At 41.4% G+C, this 19,455-nt stretch overlaps 2 protein-coding genes across 12 annotated transcripts in view; both read right to left on the bottom strand.

Moving 5' to 3' along the window:
• The window catches only part of LOC125898897 (major histocompatibility complex class I-related gene protein-like), a 43,324-nt gene extending 35,669 nt beyond the window's left edge, over positions 1 to 7,655 (bottom strand). For 3 of the 10 annotated variants that reach the window (XM_049592941.1, XM_049592934.1, XM_049592936.1), the window contains exons 1-4: positions 7,507 to 7,654; positions 5,928 to 6,194; positions 4,245 to 4,523; positions 2,694 to 2,993 (exon numbers count right to left, since the gene is read on the bottom strand). In XM_049592941.1, coding sequence (XP_049448898.1) covers positions 2,694 to 2,993; positions 4,245 to 4,523; positions 5,928 to 6,194; positions 7,507 to 7,555 — 895 coding nt within the window. In that variant the 5' untranslated portion in view covers positions 7,556 to 7,654. Of the gene's footprint in view, positions 1 to 1,831; positions 1,852 to 1,985; positions 2,004 to 2,373; positions 2,476 to 2,693; positions 2,994 to 4,244; positions 4,524 to 5,927; positions 6,195 to 7,506 lie in introns of all 10 variants that reach the window. The other 7 variants (XM_049592940.1, XM_049592937.1, XM_049592942.1 and 4 more) reach the window with 5 other exon arrangements.
• The window catches only part of LOC125898899 (major histocompatibility complex class I-related gene protein-like), a 45,869-nt gene extending 27,037 nt beyond the window's left edge, over positions 1 to 18,832 (bottom strand). The window contains exons 1-7 of one of the 2 annotated variants that reach the window (XR_007450665.1): positions 18,665 to 18,832; positions 18,207 to 18,467; positions 16,316 to 16,594; positions 15,103 to 15,402; positions 14,787 to 14,888; positions 14,405 to 14,422; positions 14,056 to 14,270 (exon numbers count right to left, since the gene is read on the bottom strand). Coding sequence is in view for 1 of the 2 variants with exons in the window: in XM_049592943.1 (XP_049448900.1) it covers positions 14,221 to 14,270; positions 14,405 to 14,422; positions 14,787 to 14,888; positions 15,103 to 15,402; positions 16,316 to 16,594; positions 18,207 to 18,467; positions 18,665 to 18,713 (1,059 nt within the window). In the remaining variant the exon portion in view is untranslated. Of the gene's footprint in view, positions 1 to 12,651; positions 14,271 to 14,404; positions 14,423 to 14,786; positions 14,889 to 15,102; positions 15,403 to 16,315; positions 16,595 to 18,206; positions 18,468 to 18,664 lie in introns of those variants that run through there. The other variant, XM_049592943.1, reaches the window with a different exon arrangement.
• Between the last annotated feature and the right edge of the window lie 623 nt (positions 18,833 to 19,455).

The raw sequence follows: 19,455 nt of genomic DNA, 5'->3' as shown, positions 1-19,455 counted from the left end.
AACAACCACCATCACTGTCTATCTGGTTCCAGCAGTCTTACCCCTGGTTATTAAACCCATGTGGTATGAGAAACATCATGAATTATGTCCTTTCCCCTGTCTTACCAGAGAAAAGAACATGGTTTCAATAGTCCATCATAAGAGGTGATTGTGAGCACTGTATTCAGAAGCCTGTCATTCAGTAGTTGCTCTAAAGCCATAAAATATTATTCAAAATTGATCAAACACACTCAGTTAATTTTCTTGGAATATTTATAGGAAACACATTATTGCAATAAAGAACCAAACCGTTATTAAAACTGATTTTAAAAATCAAATACTAATTTGTAATGTGACAAAGAGTCCATTAGCACCCGGTTGAAATTAATCACACAGCAGCTATTCAGCTATTTACTCCCATCCCTACAACCGTTATTGTGGATCGTGACTGGATAGTACTCATCACGTTGGTGCATCGAGGTCGGAAACAGTTAGGGTAAGGGCAAAGAGGTCGTACTTAGAGCTAATACTAGCCAATCTTGTATATATCTCTTGGAGATGAAGGTGGCAAATTATAAAACCTCATAAAGGCACTGCCACAAAGTCAGGTGATCTAGTATAAAGAGCAACACAGTCCATGGTGGGAGTGATATGCGGTGGATGAATGAGTCAAACACAGGACTTCCACACAGGAGACTGGGGTTTGAGTCCTATGTCAGTCAGTCTTGGCATTCTGTTTGTGCCTTAGGACTGTATCCAACTCAGAATTATGTCATTTAAGTCAGATTTGGCCTTTCAACATGAATGTTCAACTTTTTGTTGCTGTTTTTTCATGTAAAGTTTGAGAGATTGAACAGTGTCTGGCGGGCATTTAGGGTGACATCTACGCTCACATAATATAGTAAACAAGCCAAGTTAGCCCTGTGAGCTAACGATTTGGATATGTGCAACAATATTTTTTTGCTGACACTAGATATCAAACAAAAGCCAGAGACTGTATCGTATTAAGATGCTGTGAGCTGTAAATTTACCAGTTCTAAGCAGAAGGCAGAAGATAACATTATCTCCTGACCAGGCAAAGGCTCTTTTCCTCAGGGCAGCTGCCTCCATCTCACTCAGACTCACCCTGGGTGTGGGTCCACAGCTGCCTGTATCGGAGGCAGATTTGTGAATCCTAGGATGGTGAAGGAATGACCCTTGCCTTAGGCAAGAGGAGTGGGATTGGTTAAGGTTAGGGTAAGATTGTCAGGGTAAGCCAGTCAGAGGCAGAGTAAGGTCATTGCTTCTCTATGGTAGGATTCGCAAATGCGTGTACCGTAGAGCAGTGTAAAAGCAAGGAGCGCTCACTCTGCAGCCACATCTGGGGACCAAAACATTCCCTGAGGAACACTGCAAACAACCAAAAAAACAAACCAAAAAAGAGAGAAAAACTACTGCTCCACTTGAAGAATCTCAGTCGATTGAGGAGTCTCTGACTAATAGTTTGATTCTCTGACTTTAAGGGGGCAGCCAACATAAATCTTACCAGAAAAGCTGATTAGACCCATTCATGTTAATGTCATATTTCGATGTTGCTCGAATGCCCAGAACAGCGTAATGTAAATAGCCACAATAGCCTTTCAACCCTGGGTGCAAAAAGGTTGTTGGCTATGGACACCTGGGTGCTTATTGCATCTGCCAAAAAAACTTACACTAACATATCAAGCACATAAATCATGACTAATACTTCACTTATGTTATGTAATGTTATTTAACATGGCACATGTCAAAGAGTTTACTTTCTTCATCCCATATAAGGCAACTGAGTGAGTGCGTTTGTCAATCAGTTGGCTGGATTCAGTTTCTCAGAGACCTCAGGGCCGTTGTCAGGAGCTGTAAGGTCAGAAACAAACAGTTTGTGTGAAACTGCATAGAGTCCACTCACAGTCCTAAAAAGTTCATCTGCACAATAATTTGAACCACTTTTGAATCTACAGCATACAGTCTTTAAAGGAAGATTTACTTACAAGATGGAGGGCCTTTGGCTGAAATCAAAACAGACCATCATCAAAATTTCAGTCACTGTTGTAGATGCCATCTTTCATCATGTCATCCCTAGTTAATATGATCCCCGCTTCTACTCACTCAGACAGAAAAATCAAGTCATTCTACCCCTCTGTTTAGTCCTTACTACTTTTCCTATCCCTTCTCTCCTACATCATAGTGATATATTATCATGACTCACAGGCTCTGAGCCTTACAGTGCTTACTGTAGGTTGCTTCAAATTGTGGGGTGCAGGGAACTGGTGCTCATTTCGATTGAACATAATCTGAATAAAAACATCAATTCAAAGACTACAATCAAAGCATTAAAAAAGTCAATTGAGCAGATGATCATTTCATTTTCTGTCTCACCTTTCTTCTTTTTGTAAGCCATGAATCCAAAGGCAGCGACAAGGAAGAGAGCAAGAGCAACCATTGCAGCAACGATGGGGACGGTCATGTTACTGGGCCTCTCTGTGGACCAAAAGAATATTTTACATATTTTAGGCCGATACAGACAAAGCAGGTTAGAACAGAGGTATGTCCAGTGTTTTATCTGCTGTGAACTACGTGCCAGCAACCTATGTTGGCTTAGTTAAAGGATTTAATTGGTTTATTCCAGCTGGAGGACAAAAGCTAAAGCAAACCACAGACATGCAGTCCCCATCAGCACCCTCTGGTCTCATTCTTACCCCTGTTGGTCCTGATCACTGCTTCATCCAGTCTGGTAACAATGTTGTCCTTTACACCAGAGAGATGAAACACACAGTCGTGCCTCCACCAGTCTTCACGTGTGACTGATGAAAGGTCCAGGTCAACACTCATCTGGAAGGTGCCATCATGGTTGGGGAGAATCTCTCCAGGTTCCACATCTTCATGAATCTCCTCTCCATCTTTCCTCCAGAACATCATGGCTCTGTCAGGGAAGAAACCTGTAGCGTGGCAGCTGACTGGAGAGGAGGGCGTCTTCTGGAGGAGAAACACTGAGGGCTCTGAGGAGACAGAGAGACAATGGAGGGAGAGGGGGTGAGAGATGGAGAGGGGATAGAGAAAGATGAGAAAGGGAAAATACAGCTGAGGCTGATGTGAATGTCATTAGTTTTGCAGGTATTTGATCATTCATTCATTCATTCATCTTCTAACCGCTTCATCCTCTTGAGGGTCGCGGGGGGGCTGGAGCCTATCCCAGCTACATCGGGCGAGAGGCAGGGTACACCCTGGACAGGTCGCCAGACTATCGCAGGGCTAACACATAGAGACAAACAACCATTCACGCTCACATTCACACCTATGGACAATGTCTTTGGACTGTGGGAGGAAGCCGGAGTGCCCGGAGAGAACCCACGCTGACACGGGGAGAACATGCAAACTCCACACAGAAGGGCTCCCAAGCCCGGGATCGAACCGGCAACCCTCTTGCTGTGAAGCGAGAGTGCTAACCACCACACCACCGTGCCGCCCGGGTATTTGATCATAAACCAGAATATTGAATAAACAGCTATTTGAACACAATGATGGTCTTATCTTTCTCTCTGTCCCTCTTCTCCAGCCACATTCCCCATTATAAGGTTCCTTAATTGCACTTTTCAATTCATCCACCACATGGCCTCAGACTGTCCCTCCTTTTTACAATTTCCTTATCAGCCCTTAATCAGCCCTTTGGCATTCACTCCCTGGCAGGTTGGCAAAGCTTTTTTACCTTTGCTTTATTTCACCTTTTGCGTTATCTATGATGTGAAACCTGAATCTGGAACTTGTAAACGTCCTGCCTGTCTGACCTTCTGCCTGACTTTGTATTTCTTGCCTGTACCTTTGGAGTTATTTGCCTGTTTCGACTACCTTCCTTGTTCTGACCCTTGTCTGCCTGATGATTCCTGTCCCTGTCAGTAAGCTTAAATATAAATTGTCACACAATCATTGAACTGTCCCTGTATGACTCAACTGTGTGCATCAAAATTGTCCACCAACTTTTTTCTTTCAGGGGAATATGCCACATGCACATACACCCATCTTATGAGCTATAAGAACATATGACAGTGCTGCATAACAACCAACAACCCACTGGCTACACAACCTCATCATTGTCTGTATATAGACAGAGAAGGGAACTACACTACCACTAAAGAAACTCAGGACAATCAGTGACAGAATCTAAGAAGGTCATGCCAGTGGAGTAATAAAGCAATACCGACTGTAATGACATGGTTATGTTCATGAAATTACATCAGGTCATGTGACTCTACCTGTTCTCGGCAGAGAGCTGTTGATGTAGGCCACATACTTCTTCAGCCACTCAGGGAAAGTCTTCATGAGGTAGTCTTCAATTATTTGAATTCTAGTTTTGTCAGCGTCCCATCTCATTTTGATGCTGTAAGCCTGTGATTTTGGAGCGACCCATGTCAGTGTCTTCAGGTCCAATGACATTAAGTCTTCTCCATCATAACCAAACTGATAAAAACCAGTAACCTCTCCAGTCTTGTCATCCCAATCACAACCACTATTCGTCTGGAGAATGTGGACACCTGAGAGACAGAGACAGAGTCTGCAGTTAGCAATGATGCACTGATGATGCATAGCTCCAGTGGAAAGATGATCTCAGAAATACTCTGCATTGTGTGATGCATAGCTATTCTCCCAGTCTTGTGGTGTGCTCATGATTCAAGTGCGGATAATCAGAACTTTTTCTTTATATGAGTGATGAAAACTAAATTCCATTCCACGACAGCTGTAGTAATGTTCTGTAAATAACTGACAGTGACAGTAAACCAAGTGGTTATGTCTTCTTGCAATCTGGTTACACTAAAGTGTTTTATGTACAAAGTCACAGGGTTTAAGTTAAGATGCCGACCATGACCTATAATATCCCTGGTTGGAGTCCAGCTGGGAACCTTATCACTCTCCCTTATTGTCTGTCATCTCTTAATTACAGCTATCTCAACCTTCACCCTTGTGCAGGTTGGTATGACCAGCATGAAATATCTCCAAATAATTAATCTGATATATATTTCAAATTAAATATTGGATTGTATTAATTATGACTTGGCTTTTGCACAGCCATGTTCAGGCACTGGAAACAACAGTTTTGAGCAGTTTAAGACTTGATCAGTATTTATATATCCAATGCAATATTCAGGCAGTGAAACATACTGCTTTATACTTTAATTGTGACTATTAAAAATAAACCCATCAACCCCAAAATGACATTTTTTTTTTTCAAAACTACTTACTGCTCAGAGACAATGCTTTGTTTTAAAGAAAAATCTAATTGGGTCCTGCTGATCCAAAATAGCTAGAAGAAATAAAAAATGCATACTAAGGAAAAGCTTGTGTATCAGGAGGTTAAGTATTCTGCAGCAATACCAAAGGTTAGATGAAAAGTGGGGAGTGAGGATTCTTGAACTAACACCTGTACAGATGAACATGGGGTATTGATAGTTTCTTGAGGCTCTCTGGAGTGTCAGGATACAATAGGGCCAGGCAATATCGGAAAAAATCAAACATCACAATATTTTGACCAAATACCTTGATATAAATATTGTGACGAGACTGTAGGGGTTGACAGCTGTTGCTTTCAGAAAATATACACACCACTAACAATATAACAACTAATTGGGTAAAGACAAATAATAGAATGTTAGAAGAGTGTGTTAAGTTCAGAAAGTTACATCACTTTATTGTAATGCAGCCTTTAAAACCAGGAGAAGACAACACATCCAAAATCGAAGACGCACAGCAAAAACAAAAATGACACGTTGTGCAGAATTTTAACACATGTAGCGAGTGTGCTCAGGGACTACACATGTTGTGTCATTTTTTAACTATCTGTTTATCTGTTCTAAGAGTGCGATATCTACTCACATATCATGACATCAATATAATTTCCAAACAGTCCTAACCAGTGAAAAACAGAATGCCAAATATTTTACCTCCACTTTGGTTGAAGCGCTGTTTCAAACTGTAAATCTTGGCTTTGTAGGAGCTGGGCCTATTCTCTAAACACTGTCGCGTGTACCACTCCAAGTGCCAAGGATTGTCTTCAATGAATTTTCTCATCCAGTCCTGTTTTGGTTCCACTTTCTTGTTGATGCTGTCGCAGTTAACCACCACAATGCCATCAACCACTGCAATACCGACAAAGTTGAAGTCTTGCACTCCAGAATATGCAGTTACGGCATACCTCAGGGTGTGTTTGACTGCAGGACAAACAAGATTTATATACACATTATAAATATACCCACATTGTAATCACGCACATCATGGGCTCTAGTTTCGCAGACCGGGCGAGGCGCAGCGCGCCTGCACTTCGCCAACTGGGTGTGGCCAGGCGGATTTTGCAAGTTTGGCACACCATGCGCCTGGCGCTGCTACTCCTCTTTCCCACCTCCGTCCCTCCTACCTGCGCAAGTTGGAAAGAGGGAGGAGAGAAGGTGTGGGTTTTACACACATCACACCAATCAAATGAGCCCCTCTCCTCGCCCTTAATGCACCGCGCGAAGGCATAAAAAGAGTTTACTCAATTCGCCATGGCAGAAGAGAGCAGCAGCGTCAGACGGCCAAACTTCTCCCAGGAGGAAACTGATGTTTTGGTCCAGGAGGTCCAAGCTCACAGTGTCCGAATATAAGGAACTGCGAGCAGACCTCCACGGGCTGATGATGCAAAGGTAGCCTGGGAGGAGGTCACCACAATTGTAAATCAAAGTTGCGTTTCTCTTGCGCGCACGCGCTCTCTCTTTCTCTCTTGCAGTCTCACTCTGTTTCTTTTCTTTTGACTTTTCTAAGAAGACAGATGCTGAATATCTACTCCCTATCTGATGCTGTGGCTGTTTGTGGTTGGCTGAGAGGGATGTGAACTCATTAGTTTGCAACTGTGTTAATCAAATCAGGTTGGGTTTCCATTACCCGTGCCAAACGGTGCCAATCCCCTTTGATCTGACATCAGATGTGACGGGACAGTCGATATAGAGATACATTTATGTGCTGATTGCAGATAGTTGGATTGAATAGTGTTTTTTGGCTATTTATTACATTGTTAATGTGCCTGATATTCTGGAAAACTGCCTGTGAGGTTTTGGTGACGTGTGCGCATTGTCCGCCGGTCAGCCAAACTTCGGCTTACACCGGCTGCGCTCCGCCTGCGCTGACAGTGGTTTCAGCTGGCAAGCTTTTAGCACACCTTCGGCGAAGCCTTTTAGCACGAAACTGTCACTGCGCCAAGCTGGATCTGTCGACACCTCCCCCTGCTGCGCCGGCACACCCATCTCAGCGCACCTCGGTCTGCCAAATTACCAAACTGAGCGCGCCTCGGGTTGCGCTGCTCGAAACGAGCTCTGTGCGGGGTTTGCAACCCTGCGCCGCGCCGGGAAACTAGAGCCGCATATGTTAGTAGGATTCAGTTAAAACATACAATCCTGTGGAGTTGAGGTGAAACAAAATCACATGAGTGTCTTTACGCAGGAGCAAAATGCAGAGTAAGTGGAAAGTTAAAGATTTCAAATATGATCTTACCTGCTGATGAAAAGTGACAGAGACAGAGCAACAAAAATAACTTTTTCATCTTGTCTTGATAGAACTGGTTCAGCTGCTTGGTGTTCCGTCCAGTGCTGTTTACTCCGTTACTTATCTGCGTCAGCTGAACTCTAGACTGTACCAAAGTTAGAGGGGATTTCCAGAGAGCAAAGCGTGAAAGAGAAAGTGTGGGATCACATGCTCACACCAGCGAGGGACTGAAGAAACTCTTTAACATGACGGTTTTCTTTCAACCATGACTAGCATACGTTGGAAATTAGTGATGCTGAAATTGCACCATATTATATTTTATAACCTTTATTTCAACTGGCCATTCATAATTTCTTTCCACTTAAAGAAAACATAGCCCCTGTAATGTGAACCTCTGAGGAGAAAAATATTGTGGAGTAGAGTGGACTGCAGAGTAATGTCAAGTCAAACTATAAATAGCACCAAAGTAAATGTTAGTGTGCGGTTCGAGTGCAGGTCATAAGGACTAAAGATAGAAAGATAAAGCGTCCCACATTTACTATACAGCATCTGAAATATGTGTCACAGGGCGGATCTGAATTTCTGTTTCAGGAGACAGAAACTCCTGTCAGTGTGTGCAGTGTGCGCATTTTGTAATGCATAGTTATGTCTGTGGGCTACAATTTGTAGTACAAAAATGTGTCTTTTTTTAAATGAATTGATAAAGTTGTTGCATTCAGTATGTTGCATCTCTTTAAATTAACATGCTGTGCTCAATACTGCCTCTACTGTAAATACTGTGTGTAGTCTGTCTGCTTACATGATTCATAAAGTGAGAACTGCTCCTAATAATCCTGCGACATCACAGAATTTATTTGGAAGATGTTAAGATGTTTGATAAAGTTCAGAAATATCTTAAAGACGGCTCCTGTACTCCAAATGATCTGACTGTATCAATTTGAAACATGTAGGCTACGCAATAACTCACCAATGTATACAAATTGCACAGAGGGTCAAGTGAAGTGCCTTTAAATCCTGGAGCATCAGTCAAGCATGAAATTTTCATTAAATTTTCATATATTGAATGAACATTTGGATGATGATGAGTATTGGTAAGAATCAGCCTGTCAGGGCATGGTGTCACTTTTTACACAGTGATCCTCGTGATTGACAAATGAAAGGCTCCTCTGGAATAATAAGGCTGTCCTTCTGTCAGATATTATGTAATCACCTCAGTTCATACAATGTTCACACTGCTGGCTGCCCATACACTTTAGGATTCATTTTAAAATTCTTTTATTTGCTTTTAAATCCCTCAGTGGTCTTGCCCCGCCCTACCTCTCTGAGCTGCTGCATTCACCTACCCGCTCACCCAGGTCAGCTGATCAGCTGCTCCTGACTGTGCCAAAAACTAAGTGCAAGCTCAGAGGGGACCGTGCTTTCGCTGTGGCAGCTCCTAAAATGTGGAACAATCTGCCTCTGCACATTAGACAGGCGTCTTCTCTGTCTATTTTTAAATTTCTTCTTAAAACCCATCTCTTCTCCCTGGCCTTTGACACCCTGTAAGATGTTGATTTTATTTTGTTTTATTGTTTGTTTTATTTTATTTTATTGTTTGTTTTTATTGTATAGCTGCTATTTTTTTTTTTTTTTTTTTTTTACAAATGTTTTATGTCTCTTAATTTATGTTACTTGTATTTTATGCCTTGTGCGAACTGTTTTGTCTTTTATTTATTCTTCTGTACAGCACTTTGGTACTCTGTAGTTGTTTTAAAGTGCTTTACAAATAAAGTTGGATTGGATTGCTAATGCCTTAAAGTATGCTAAAAGGCTGTAGATACACAAATAAGTTTAAACATTGCCCTTACAAATGTAACCAAAGCAAATCTGTCTTCAGACTGAACTGATTCATTAATACCCATTGAGTGCACAGTTGCCCACGTACAGTTTCACATGGTGTGTGTTTGGAACACAGGTCATAGGAAATTGCAGATTAAAGAGTCAACTAAACCCATTAAGAAGAGCAATGTATTCAGACATTTTGTGAATTTGATAGCACGATTGCTTTATTGAAAGTACAGTAGTACCATTGCCAATAGTGGGATAGTTAGTGGACTAAAACTGTAAAAAAAAAAAAAAAAAAAAAACAAACAAACCAACTAACATTTTTGTTTTCTTTCTGTCATTCTCTTTTATGTCGTACCCCCAGGCACATAATAAGGCTCATGTAACGTGTGAGTATTTTATACAGTTTGTGGTGCCAGCAGAGGGTGACAAGATGACTTTCTCTTCTCACTGCAAAAGAATCAAGGCGGACTCCAAGAGCTCAAACTGCTGTCCAAATGAAGTTATGACAAACCGTCATCAGTCAGAAAGAGAGTCCTTTTTCCTGTACTGTATGGTCCAAAATATGTCCAGATAATTGGGACTGGAGCTGTTTCTCTTGGTTTGGGCCAGCCCCCCTTTGTTCCAAGTAAAGGACACCTTAATGCTAGCCACACTGGTATTTTAACATTGCACTATAGTCTCCCAACAGTTCACTGTTTGGTGGTGGTGGCACAATCTTATTTTTCACTCCATTACTCAAATCATTAAAGTGTCAGTGGGCAGACATTTATTCTTAACATCGGTCACCAAGACCTGCTGATGTTACTATCAGTGTTTACATTACATTTAGGACCCACTGGGTATTTCACTGCATAAGGCAGTTTGCAGAATGAGGTTCAGTTTGTACTGAAGAAGCCTTTAGTGCCAAGCAAACTGATAAATATAGTCGTTTAGATATGGTGCTATAGGGATGCTGCTAATAATGCAGTGTGCTGTAATTACCTCCCCTACAGTTTAGATACTGTAATGCTCTGTCTGCTCCTTGGTTTCTGAGATACCAAATGTAAATCTTTGAATTTACCTAGCATCTAAAAGTTTAAAAAATATACACCATTACAGCAGGAAAAAAAGGTTTTCCAAATGGATGATAAAGAGGGCGAAACTGAGAAGACACACATAAATGTTGATAAAGAGAAATACTGTCATCAGTTTATTGAAATAATACTTTTAAAATGTAAATAAAAGGCAAAAGAAAAATAAAACATACACCTTTTAAAGGTCCAGTGTGTAGGATTTAAGAGGATACACTGGCAGAAACTGAATATAATATTCATAACTATGTTTTCATTAGTTTATAACTTGTGTTGTTGTTACTTTACAGTGAGCTGTTTATATGTACATATGCGGAGGGTCCTCTTCCACAAAATCCACCATATTATTTCTACAGTAGCCCAGAATGGACAAACCATATGGCTGTATGTGTGCAGTTTGCGATGGTCACCATAGTTCCAGTGTAACTGTAAAGCTAATTACTTTGACACAGAAGATCTGTGGTTCCATTCCCAGTCAGGGCGGCATAACACATATCCTTAATACTGCTAGCCAACCTCAGGATGAGTGGAACCACAAACGCAAGAGTCATACTGGCTCGGATGTTGCCTGGGTCAACAAGGTCCACGTCAGGTGTTGGGGAACCAGGGCAACCTGATGAGAAATGGATTAATGGAACAAGACAGAGAAGGACTAGAGCAGAGAATATGGAACTATTGGAATACTACTATACTAGTAATCCCTGTGAGAGGGGCTACACGCAGAGGATGTGGGATATATGGAAGCTTCAAAACCCAACATCTAGCCTGACAAGAAACAACTCCTAGTCCAGTGTTCCAACATTGACGAATGGCAACTGCTATTGCAGCTAGAGATTGATGAGGTACAACAAACATGCTATGGCAAGGGGGAGCCAGGACAAAAGGTCAAATCCCAGGTTGGGTACCAAGCCCCAACAAGTCCTTACAACACAGATTCCCTTTACGACAAGGCTGAATGACCTGAGATTGAAATGGACAAGCTGGAAACCCAGCACCCCTGAAGAATACCAAGGCTAAGTGACAAAGTACTCTCTGAAAGTCTGCTAGATGAAGTGAATTTAGTACAACATACTATCCCACTAGGTACATAACTGAGACCAATCAGCCAGGATCGAGGCGACACAGACAGAAGTGAGTCAACTCTCAGAGCTACAGAAAGGTGTGGGGCAACATCAGGAAGAAGGAACATGAGAAGCTCGCAAACTACCAAAGGCTGAGAGAGGAGCTAGTAAAGATATGGGAAATAAAAGCAACAGTGGTGCCAGTGGTGATCGGCACACTGGGGCTGTGACCCACAAACTGGGAGAGTGGCTCCAGCAGATTCCAGGTACAACACCTCCTAAAGTCTCTGTCCAGTAGGGTGCGGTCCTAGGAACAGCTGAGATACTTTGCAGAACCCTCAAACTCCAAGGCCTCTGGTAGAGGACCCGAGCTTGAGGAAGACACACCATCACCTCCCATGGAGGTTCTTTCTTTTTAATTCAATAAGACAATATTATTTTTTATGGGCATCACAGTGATGCAGTGGTTAGCATTGTTGCCTCACAGCAAGAGGATCTTCTCATTCAACACCTCTGTGAGAGTACCAAATGCCCAGGTTATATTCATATTTCTGCAGCTATAGTCACAGATCAGATTGTGGACTAAAGGAGCCAAACTTCTGAGAAAAGTTTTTGAAAAAAGAGCCAAACTTTCTTGAAAAGCAAAACATCAGTACAAAAAAGAATAATATATCTCATTTTGTTATTCATTTGTGATTATCAATACACAATAAAATGCACCAAAACTTGGGTGAGCATTCCTATAAGCCCTATATTCATGTTAACTAATGTTTTGACCTGTCATTAGGCCCTGCAGTGTGTATTAGCTGCGCCCTCATAAATCCACTGAGCCCTCTGACATCTTTGTCTAACCCTGACCTAACATACCTTATAGCTGCCTTTAAATCACTCACTTGCCCAAGCAAAGAGCAGATACTCTACAGCTTGCCCCAGTCTCATATCTACATTGTATCTGCTCAGGATAACAACCACCATCACTGTCTATCTGGTTCCAGCAGTCTTACCCCTGGTTATTAAACCCATGTGGTATGAGAAACATCATGAATTATGTCCTTTCCCTGTCTTACCAGAGAAAAGAACATGGTTTCAATAGTCCATCATAAGAGGTGATTGTGAGCACTGTATTCAGAAGTCTGTCATTCAGTAGTTGCTCTAAAGCCATAAAATATTATTCAAAATTGATCAAACACACTCAGTTAATTTTCTTGGAATATTTATAGGAAACACATTATTGCAATAAAGAACCAAACCGTTATTAAAACTGATTTTAAAAATCAAATACTAATTTGTAATGTGACAAAGAGTCCATTAGCACCCGGTTGAAATTAATCACACAGCAGCTATTCAGCTATTTACTCCCATCCCTACAACCGTTATTGTGGATCGTGACTGGATAGTACTCATCACGTTGGTGCATCGAGGTCGGAAACAGTTAGGGTAAGGGCAAAGAGGTCGTACTTAGAGCTAATACTAGCCAATCTTGTATATATCTCTTGGAGATGAAGGTGGCAAATTATAAAACCTCATAAAGGCACTGCCACAAAGTCAGGTGATCTAGTATAAAGAGCAACACAGTCCATGGTGGGAGTGATATGTGGTGGATGAACGAGTCAAACACAGGACTTCCACACAGGAGACTGGGGTTTGAGTCCTATGTCAGTCAGTCTTGGCATTCTGTTTGTGCCTTAGGACTGTATCCAACTCAGAATTATGTCATTTAAGTCAGATTTGGCCTTTCAACATGAATGTTCAACTTTTTGTTGCTGTTTTTTCATGTAAAGTTTGAGAGATTGAACACTGTCTGGTGGGCATTTAGGGTGACATCTACGCTCACGTAATATAGTAAACAAGCCAAGTTAGTCCTGCAAGCTAATGAATCGGAAATGTGCAACAATATTTTTTTTGCTGACACTAGATATCAAACAAAAGCCAGAGATTGTATCGTATTAAGATGCTGTGAGCTGTAAATTTACCAGTTCTAAGCAGAAGGCAGAAGATAACATTATCTCCTGACCAGGCAAAGGCTCTTTTCCTCAGGGCAGCTGCCTCCACCTCACTCAGACTCACCCTGGGTGTGGGTCCACAGCTGCCTGTATCGGAGGCAGATTTGTGAATCCTAGGATGGTGAAGGAATGACCCTTGCCTTAGGCAAGAGGAGTGGGATTGGTTAAGGTTAGGGTAAGATTGTCAGGGTAAGCCAGTCATAGGCAGAGTAAGGTCATTGCTTCTCTATGGTAGGATTCGCAAATGCGTGTACCGTAGAGCAGTGTAAAAGCAAGGAGCGCTCACTCTGCCGCCACATCTGGGGACCAAAACATCCCTGAGTAACACTGCAAACAACCAAAAAAAACAAACCAAAAAAAGAGAGAAAAACTACTGCTCCACTTGAAGAATCTCAGTCGATTGAGGAGTCTCCGACTAATAGTTTGATTCTCTGACTTTAAGGGGGCAGCCAACATAAATCTTACCAGAAAAGCTGATTAGACCCATTCATGTTAATGTCATATTTCAATGTTGCTCGAATGCCCAGAACACTGTAATGTAAACAGCCACAATAGCCTTTCAACCCTGGGTGCATAAAGGTTGTTGGCTATGGACACCTGGGTGCTTAATGCATCTGCCAAAAAAACTAACACTTACATATCAAGCACATAAATCATGACTAATACTTCACTTATGTTATGTAATGTTATTTAACATGGCACATGTCAAAGAGTTTACTTTCTTCATCCCATATGAGGAAACTCAGTGAGTGTGTTTGTCAATCAGTTGGCTGGATTCAGTTTCTCAGAGACCTCAGGGCCGTTGTCAGGAGCTGTAAGGTCAGAAACAAACAGTTTGTGTGAAACTGCATAGAGTCCACTCACAGTCCTAAAAAGTTCATCTGCACAATAATTTGAACCACTTTTGAATCTACAGCATACAGTCTTTAAAGGAAGATTTACTTACGAGATGGAGGGCCTTTGGCTGAAATCAAAACAGACCATCATCAACATTTTAGTCACTGTTGTAGATGCCATCTTTCATCATCGCATCCCTAGTTAATATGATCCCCGCTTCTACTCACTCAGACAGAAAAATCAAGTCATTCTACCCCTCTGTTTAGTCCTTACTACTTTTCCTATCCCTTCTCTCCTACATCATAGTGATATATTATCATGACTCACAGGCTCTGAGCCTTACAGTGCTTACTGTAGGTTGCTTCAAATTGTGGGGTGCAGGGAACTGGTGCTCATTTCAATTGAATATAATCTGAATAAAAACATCAATTCAAAGACTACAATCAGACTACAGTCAATTGAGCAGATGATCATTTCATTTTCTGTCTCACCTTTCTTCTTTTTGTAAGCCATGAATCCAAAGGCAGCGACAAGGAAGAGAGCAAGAGCAACCATTGCAGCAACGATGAGGACGGTCATGTTACTGGGCCTCTCTGTGGACCAAAAGAATATTTTACATATTTTACGATACAGACAAAGCAGGTTAGAACAGAGGTAATCCAGTGTTTTATCTGCTGTGAACTACGTGCCAGCAACCTATGTTGGCTTAGTTAAAGGATTTAATTGGTTTATTCCAGCTGGAGGACAAAAGCTAAAGCAAACCACAGACATGCAGTCCCCATCAGCACCCTCTGGTCTCATTCTTACCCCTGTTGGTCCTGATCACTGCTTCATCCAGTCTGGTAACAATGTTGTCCTTAACACCAGAGAGATGAAACACACAGTCGTACCTCCACCAGTCTTCACGTGTGACTGATGAAAGGTCCAGGTCAACACTCATCTGGAAGGTACCATCATGGTTGGGGAGAATCTCTCCAGGTTCCACATCTTCATGAATCTCCTCTCCATCTTTCCTCCAGAACATCATGGCTCTGTCAGGGAAGAAACCTGTAGCGTGGCAGCTGACTGGAGAGGAGGGCGTCTTCTGGAGGAGAAACACTGAGGGCTCTGAGGAGACAGAGAGACAATGGAGGGAGAGGGAGCGAGAGATGAAGAGGGGATAGAGAAAGATGAGAAAGGGAAAATACAGCTGAGGCTGATGTGAATGTCATTAGTTTTGCAGGTATTTGATCATAAACCGGAATATTGAATAAACAGCTATTTGAACACAATGATGGTCTTATCTTTCTCTCTGTCCCTCTTCTCCAGCCACATTCCCCATTATAAGGTTCCTTAATTGCATTTTTCAATTCATCCACCACATGGCCTCAGACTGTCCCTCCTTTTTACAACTTCCTCATCAGCCCTTAATCAGCCCTTTTCCATTCACTCACTGCAAGTTTGGCAACGTTGGTATGTGCTTTGCACCTTTGCTTTCTCGCACCTGTATTCTGTAACCTGTTATCTATGATGTGAAACCTGAATCTGGAACTTGTAAACATCCTGCCTGCCTGACCCTCTGCCTGACTTTGTATTTCTTGCCTGTACCTTTGGAGTTATTTGCCTGTTTTGACTACCTTACTTGTTCTGACCCTTGTCTGCCTGATGATTCCTGTCCCTGTCAGTAAACTTAAATATAAATTGTCACACAATCATTGAACTGTCCCTGTATGACTCAACTGTGTGCATCAAAATTGTCCACCAACTTTTTTCTTTCAGGGGAATATGCCACATGCACATACACCCATCTTATGAGCTATAAGAACATATGACAGTGCTGCATAACAACCAACAACCCACTGGCTACACAACCTCATCATTGTCTGTATATAGACAGAGAAGGGAACTACACTACCACAAAAGAAACTCAGGACAATCAGTGACAGAATCTGAGAAGGTCATGTCAGTGGAGTAATAAAACAATACAGACTGTAAGAACATCTTTGTGTCCATGAAATTACATCAGGTCATGTGACTCTACCTGTTCTCAGCAGAGAGCTGTTCATGTAGGCCACATACTTCTTCAGCCACTCAGGGAACGTCTTCATGAGATAGTCTTCAGTGCTTTGAATCATAGTTTTGTCAGCGTCCCATCTCATTTTGATGTGGTAAGCCTGTGATTTTGGAGCGACCCATGTCAGTGTCTTCAGGTCGAATGATATTAAGTCTTCTCCATCATAACCAAACTGATTAAAACCAGTAACCTCTCCAGTCTTGTCATCCCATTCACAACCAATATTCGTCTGGAGAATGTGGACACCTGAGAGACCGAGACAGAGCCTGCAGTTAGCAATGATGCACTGATGATGCATAGCTCCAGTGGAAAGATGATCTTAGAAATACTCTGGATTGTGTGATGCACAGCTATTCTCCCAGTCTTGTGGTGTGCTCATGATTCAAGTGCGGATAATCAGCACTTTTTCTTTATATGAGTGATGAAAACTAAATTCCATTCCACGACAGCTGTAGTAATGTTCTGTAAATAACTGACAATGACAGTAAACCAAGTGGTTATGTCTTCTTGCAATCTGGTTACACTAAAGTGTTTTATGTACAAAGTCACAGGGTTTAAGTTAAAATGCCGACCATGACCTATAATATCCCTGGTTGGAGTCCAGCTGGGAACCTTATCGCTCTCCCTTATTTTCTGTCATCTTTTAACCACAGCTATCTCAACCTTCACCCTTGTGCAGGTTGGTATGACCAGCATGAAATAACTCCAAATAATTAATCTGATATATTTTTCAAATGAAATATCAAAATTGTACATAATTAGTCCTGTTTGACTGTTAACCTCCTGTGACCCTGCATCCTCATATGAGGAGATTACATTTGGAGTTTGCTGCCCCATATAATTCATTTTTGCTTGATGTAGACTTGTTGTCCTCATTTGTGGACACTTTTTATGCCATCTATTAGTAGCAAGAACTCAATTCACTAATCTATGTAAAAACAAGATGGCAGCCATCTCTGCCAAGTCACAGCCTACAGTCGATCCACACATAATTGGAAAAAGCACAAAAACTGATCTTTATTATTGTATTCAGTACGACTTGGCTTTTGCACAGCCATGTTCAGGCACTGGAAACAACAATTTTGAGCAGTTTAAGACTTGATCAGTGTCCTCTAGCCTTAAGAGTGACAAAACATTGAACAAATGTTGTAGTGTTTGTAATTTTGTTATTGCATTACAATATTCAGGCATTGAAACATAGGCTACTGCTTTATACTTTAATTGTGACTATTAAAAATAAACCCATCAATCCCAAAAAAGGACTTTTTTTTTTCAAAACTACTTACTGCTCAGAGACAATGCTTTATTTTAAAGAAAAATCTAATTGGGTCCTGCTGATCCAAAATAGCTAGAAGAAATAAAAAATGCATACTAAGGAAAAGCTTGTGTATCAGGAGGTTAAGTATTCTGCAGCAATACCAAAGGTTAGATGAAAAGTGGGGAGTGAGGATTCTTGAACTAACACCTGTACAGATGAACATGGGGTATTGATAGTTTCTTGAGGCTCTCTGGAGTGTCAGGATACAATAGGGCCAGGCAATATCGGAAAAAATCAAACATCACAATATTTTGACCAAATACCTTGATATAAATATTGTGACGAGACTGTAGGGGTTGACAGCTGTTGCTTTCAGAAAATACATACACCACTAACAATATAACAACTAATTGGGTAAAGACAAATAATAGAATGTTAGAAGAGTGTGCTGAGTTCAGAAAGTTACATCACTTTATTGTAATGCAGCCTTTAAAACCAGGAGAAGACAACACATCCAAAATCGAAGACGATATCTACTCACATATCATGACATCAATGTAATTTCCAAACCAGTGAAAAACAGACTACCAAATATTTTACCTCCACTTTGGTTGAAGCGCTGTTTCAAATCATGTATCGTGGTTTTGAAGAAGTTGGGGTAATAACACTCATGGGTGTGCCACTCCAAGTGCTGAGGATCATCTTCAATGAGTTTTCTCATCCAGTCCTGTTTTGGTTCCACTTTCTGTTTGATGCTGTCACAGTTAACCGCCACAATGCCATCAACCACTGCAATACCGACAAACATGAAGTCTTGCTCTCTAGAAAATGTAGTAACGGCATACCTCAGGGTGTGTTTCACTGCAGGACAAACAAGGTTTATACACACATTATAAATATACGCACATTGTCAACACGCACATCATATGTTAGTAGGATTCAGTTTAAACATACAATCTTGGAGTTGAGGTGAAACAAAATCCCTAGAGTGTCGTTGAGCTACGCAGGAGCAAAATGCGGAGCAAGTGGAAAGTTAAAGATTTCAAATATGATCTTACCTGCTGATGTAAAGTGACAGAGAAAAAGCATCAAAAATAACTTTTTCATCTTGTCTTAATAGAACTGGTTCAGCTGCTTGGTGTTCCGTCCAGTGTTGTTTCCTCCGTTACTTATCTGCGTCAGCTGAACTCTAGACTGTACCAAAGTTAGAGGGGATTTCCAGAGAGCAAAGAGTGAAAGAGAAAGTGTGGGATCACATGCTCACACCAGCGAGGGACTGAAGAAACTCTTTAACGTAACGGTTTAGTTTCAACCATGACTAGCATACATTGGAAATTAGTGATGCTGAAATTGCACCATATTATAACCTTTATTTCAATCGGCCATTCATAATTTCTTACCACTCATAGCCCCTGTAATGTGAACCTCTGAGGACCTCACTTATTCATTAAAGATAATATGGAGTCAAAGGTATAATATGTTAAAAAATAAAATCTTTAGTGTTATGTCATACCCCCAAGCACATAATAAGGCTCATGTAATGTGTGAGTATTTTATACAGTTTGTGGTGCCAGCAGAGGGTGACAAGATGACTTTCTCTTTTCACTGCAAAAGAATCAAGGCGGGCTCCAAGAGCTCAAACAGGACCTCTGCTGTCCAAATGAAGTTATTACAAACCGTCCTCAGTCAGAAAGAGAGTCCTTTTTCCTGTACTGTATGGTCCAAAATATGTCTAGATAATTGGGACTGGAGCTGTTTCTCTTGGTTTGGGCCAGCCTCCCTTTGCTCCAAGTAAAGGACACCTTAAAGCTAGCCACACTGGTATTTTAACATTGCACTAGTCTCCCAA

This window comes from Epinephelus fuscoguttatus, linkage group LG12, assembly GCF_011397635.1.
Source record: "Epinephelus fuscoguttatus linkage group LG12, E.fuscoguttatus.final_Chr_v1".
Classification (NCBI taxonomy): Eukaryota; Metazoa; Chordata; class Actinopteri; order Perciformes; family Serranidae; genus Epinephelus; species Epinephelus fuscoguttatus.
Note: the sequence above shows the minus strand (reverse complement) of the source record. Positions and strands in the feature narration are given on the sequence as shown.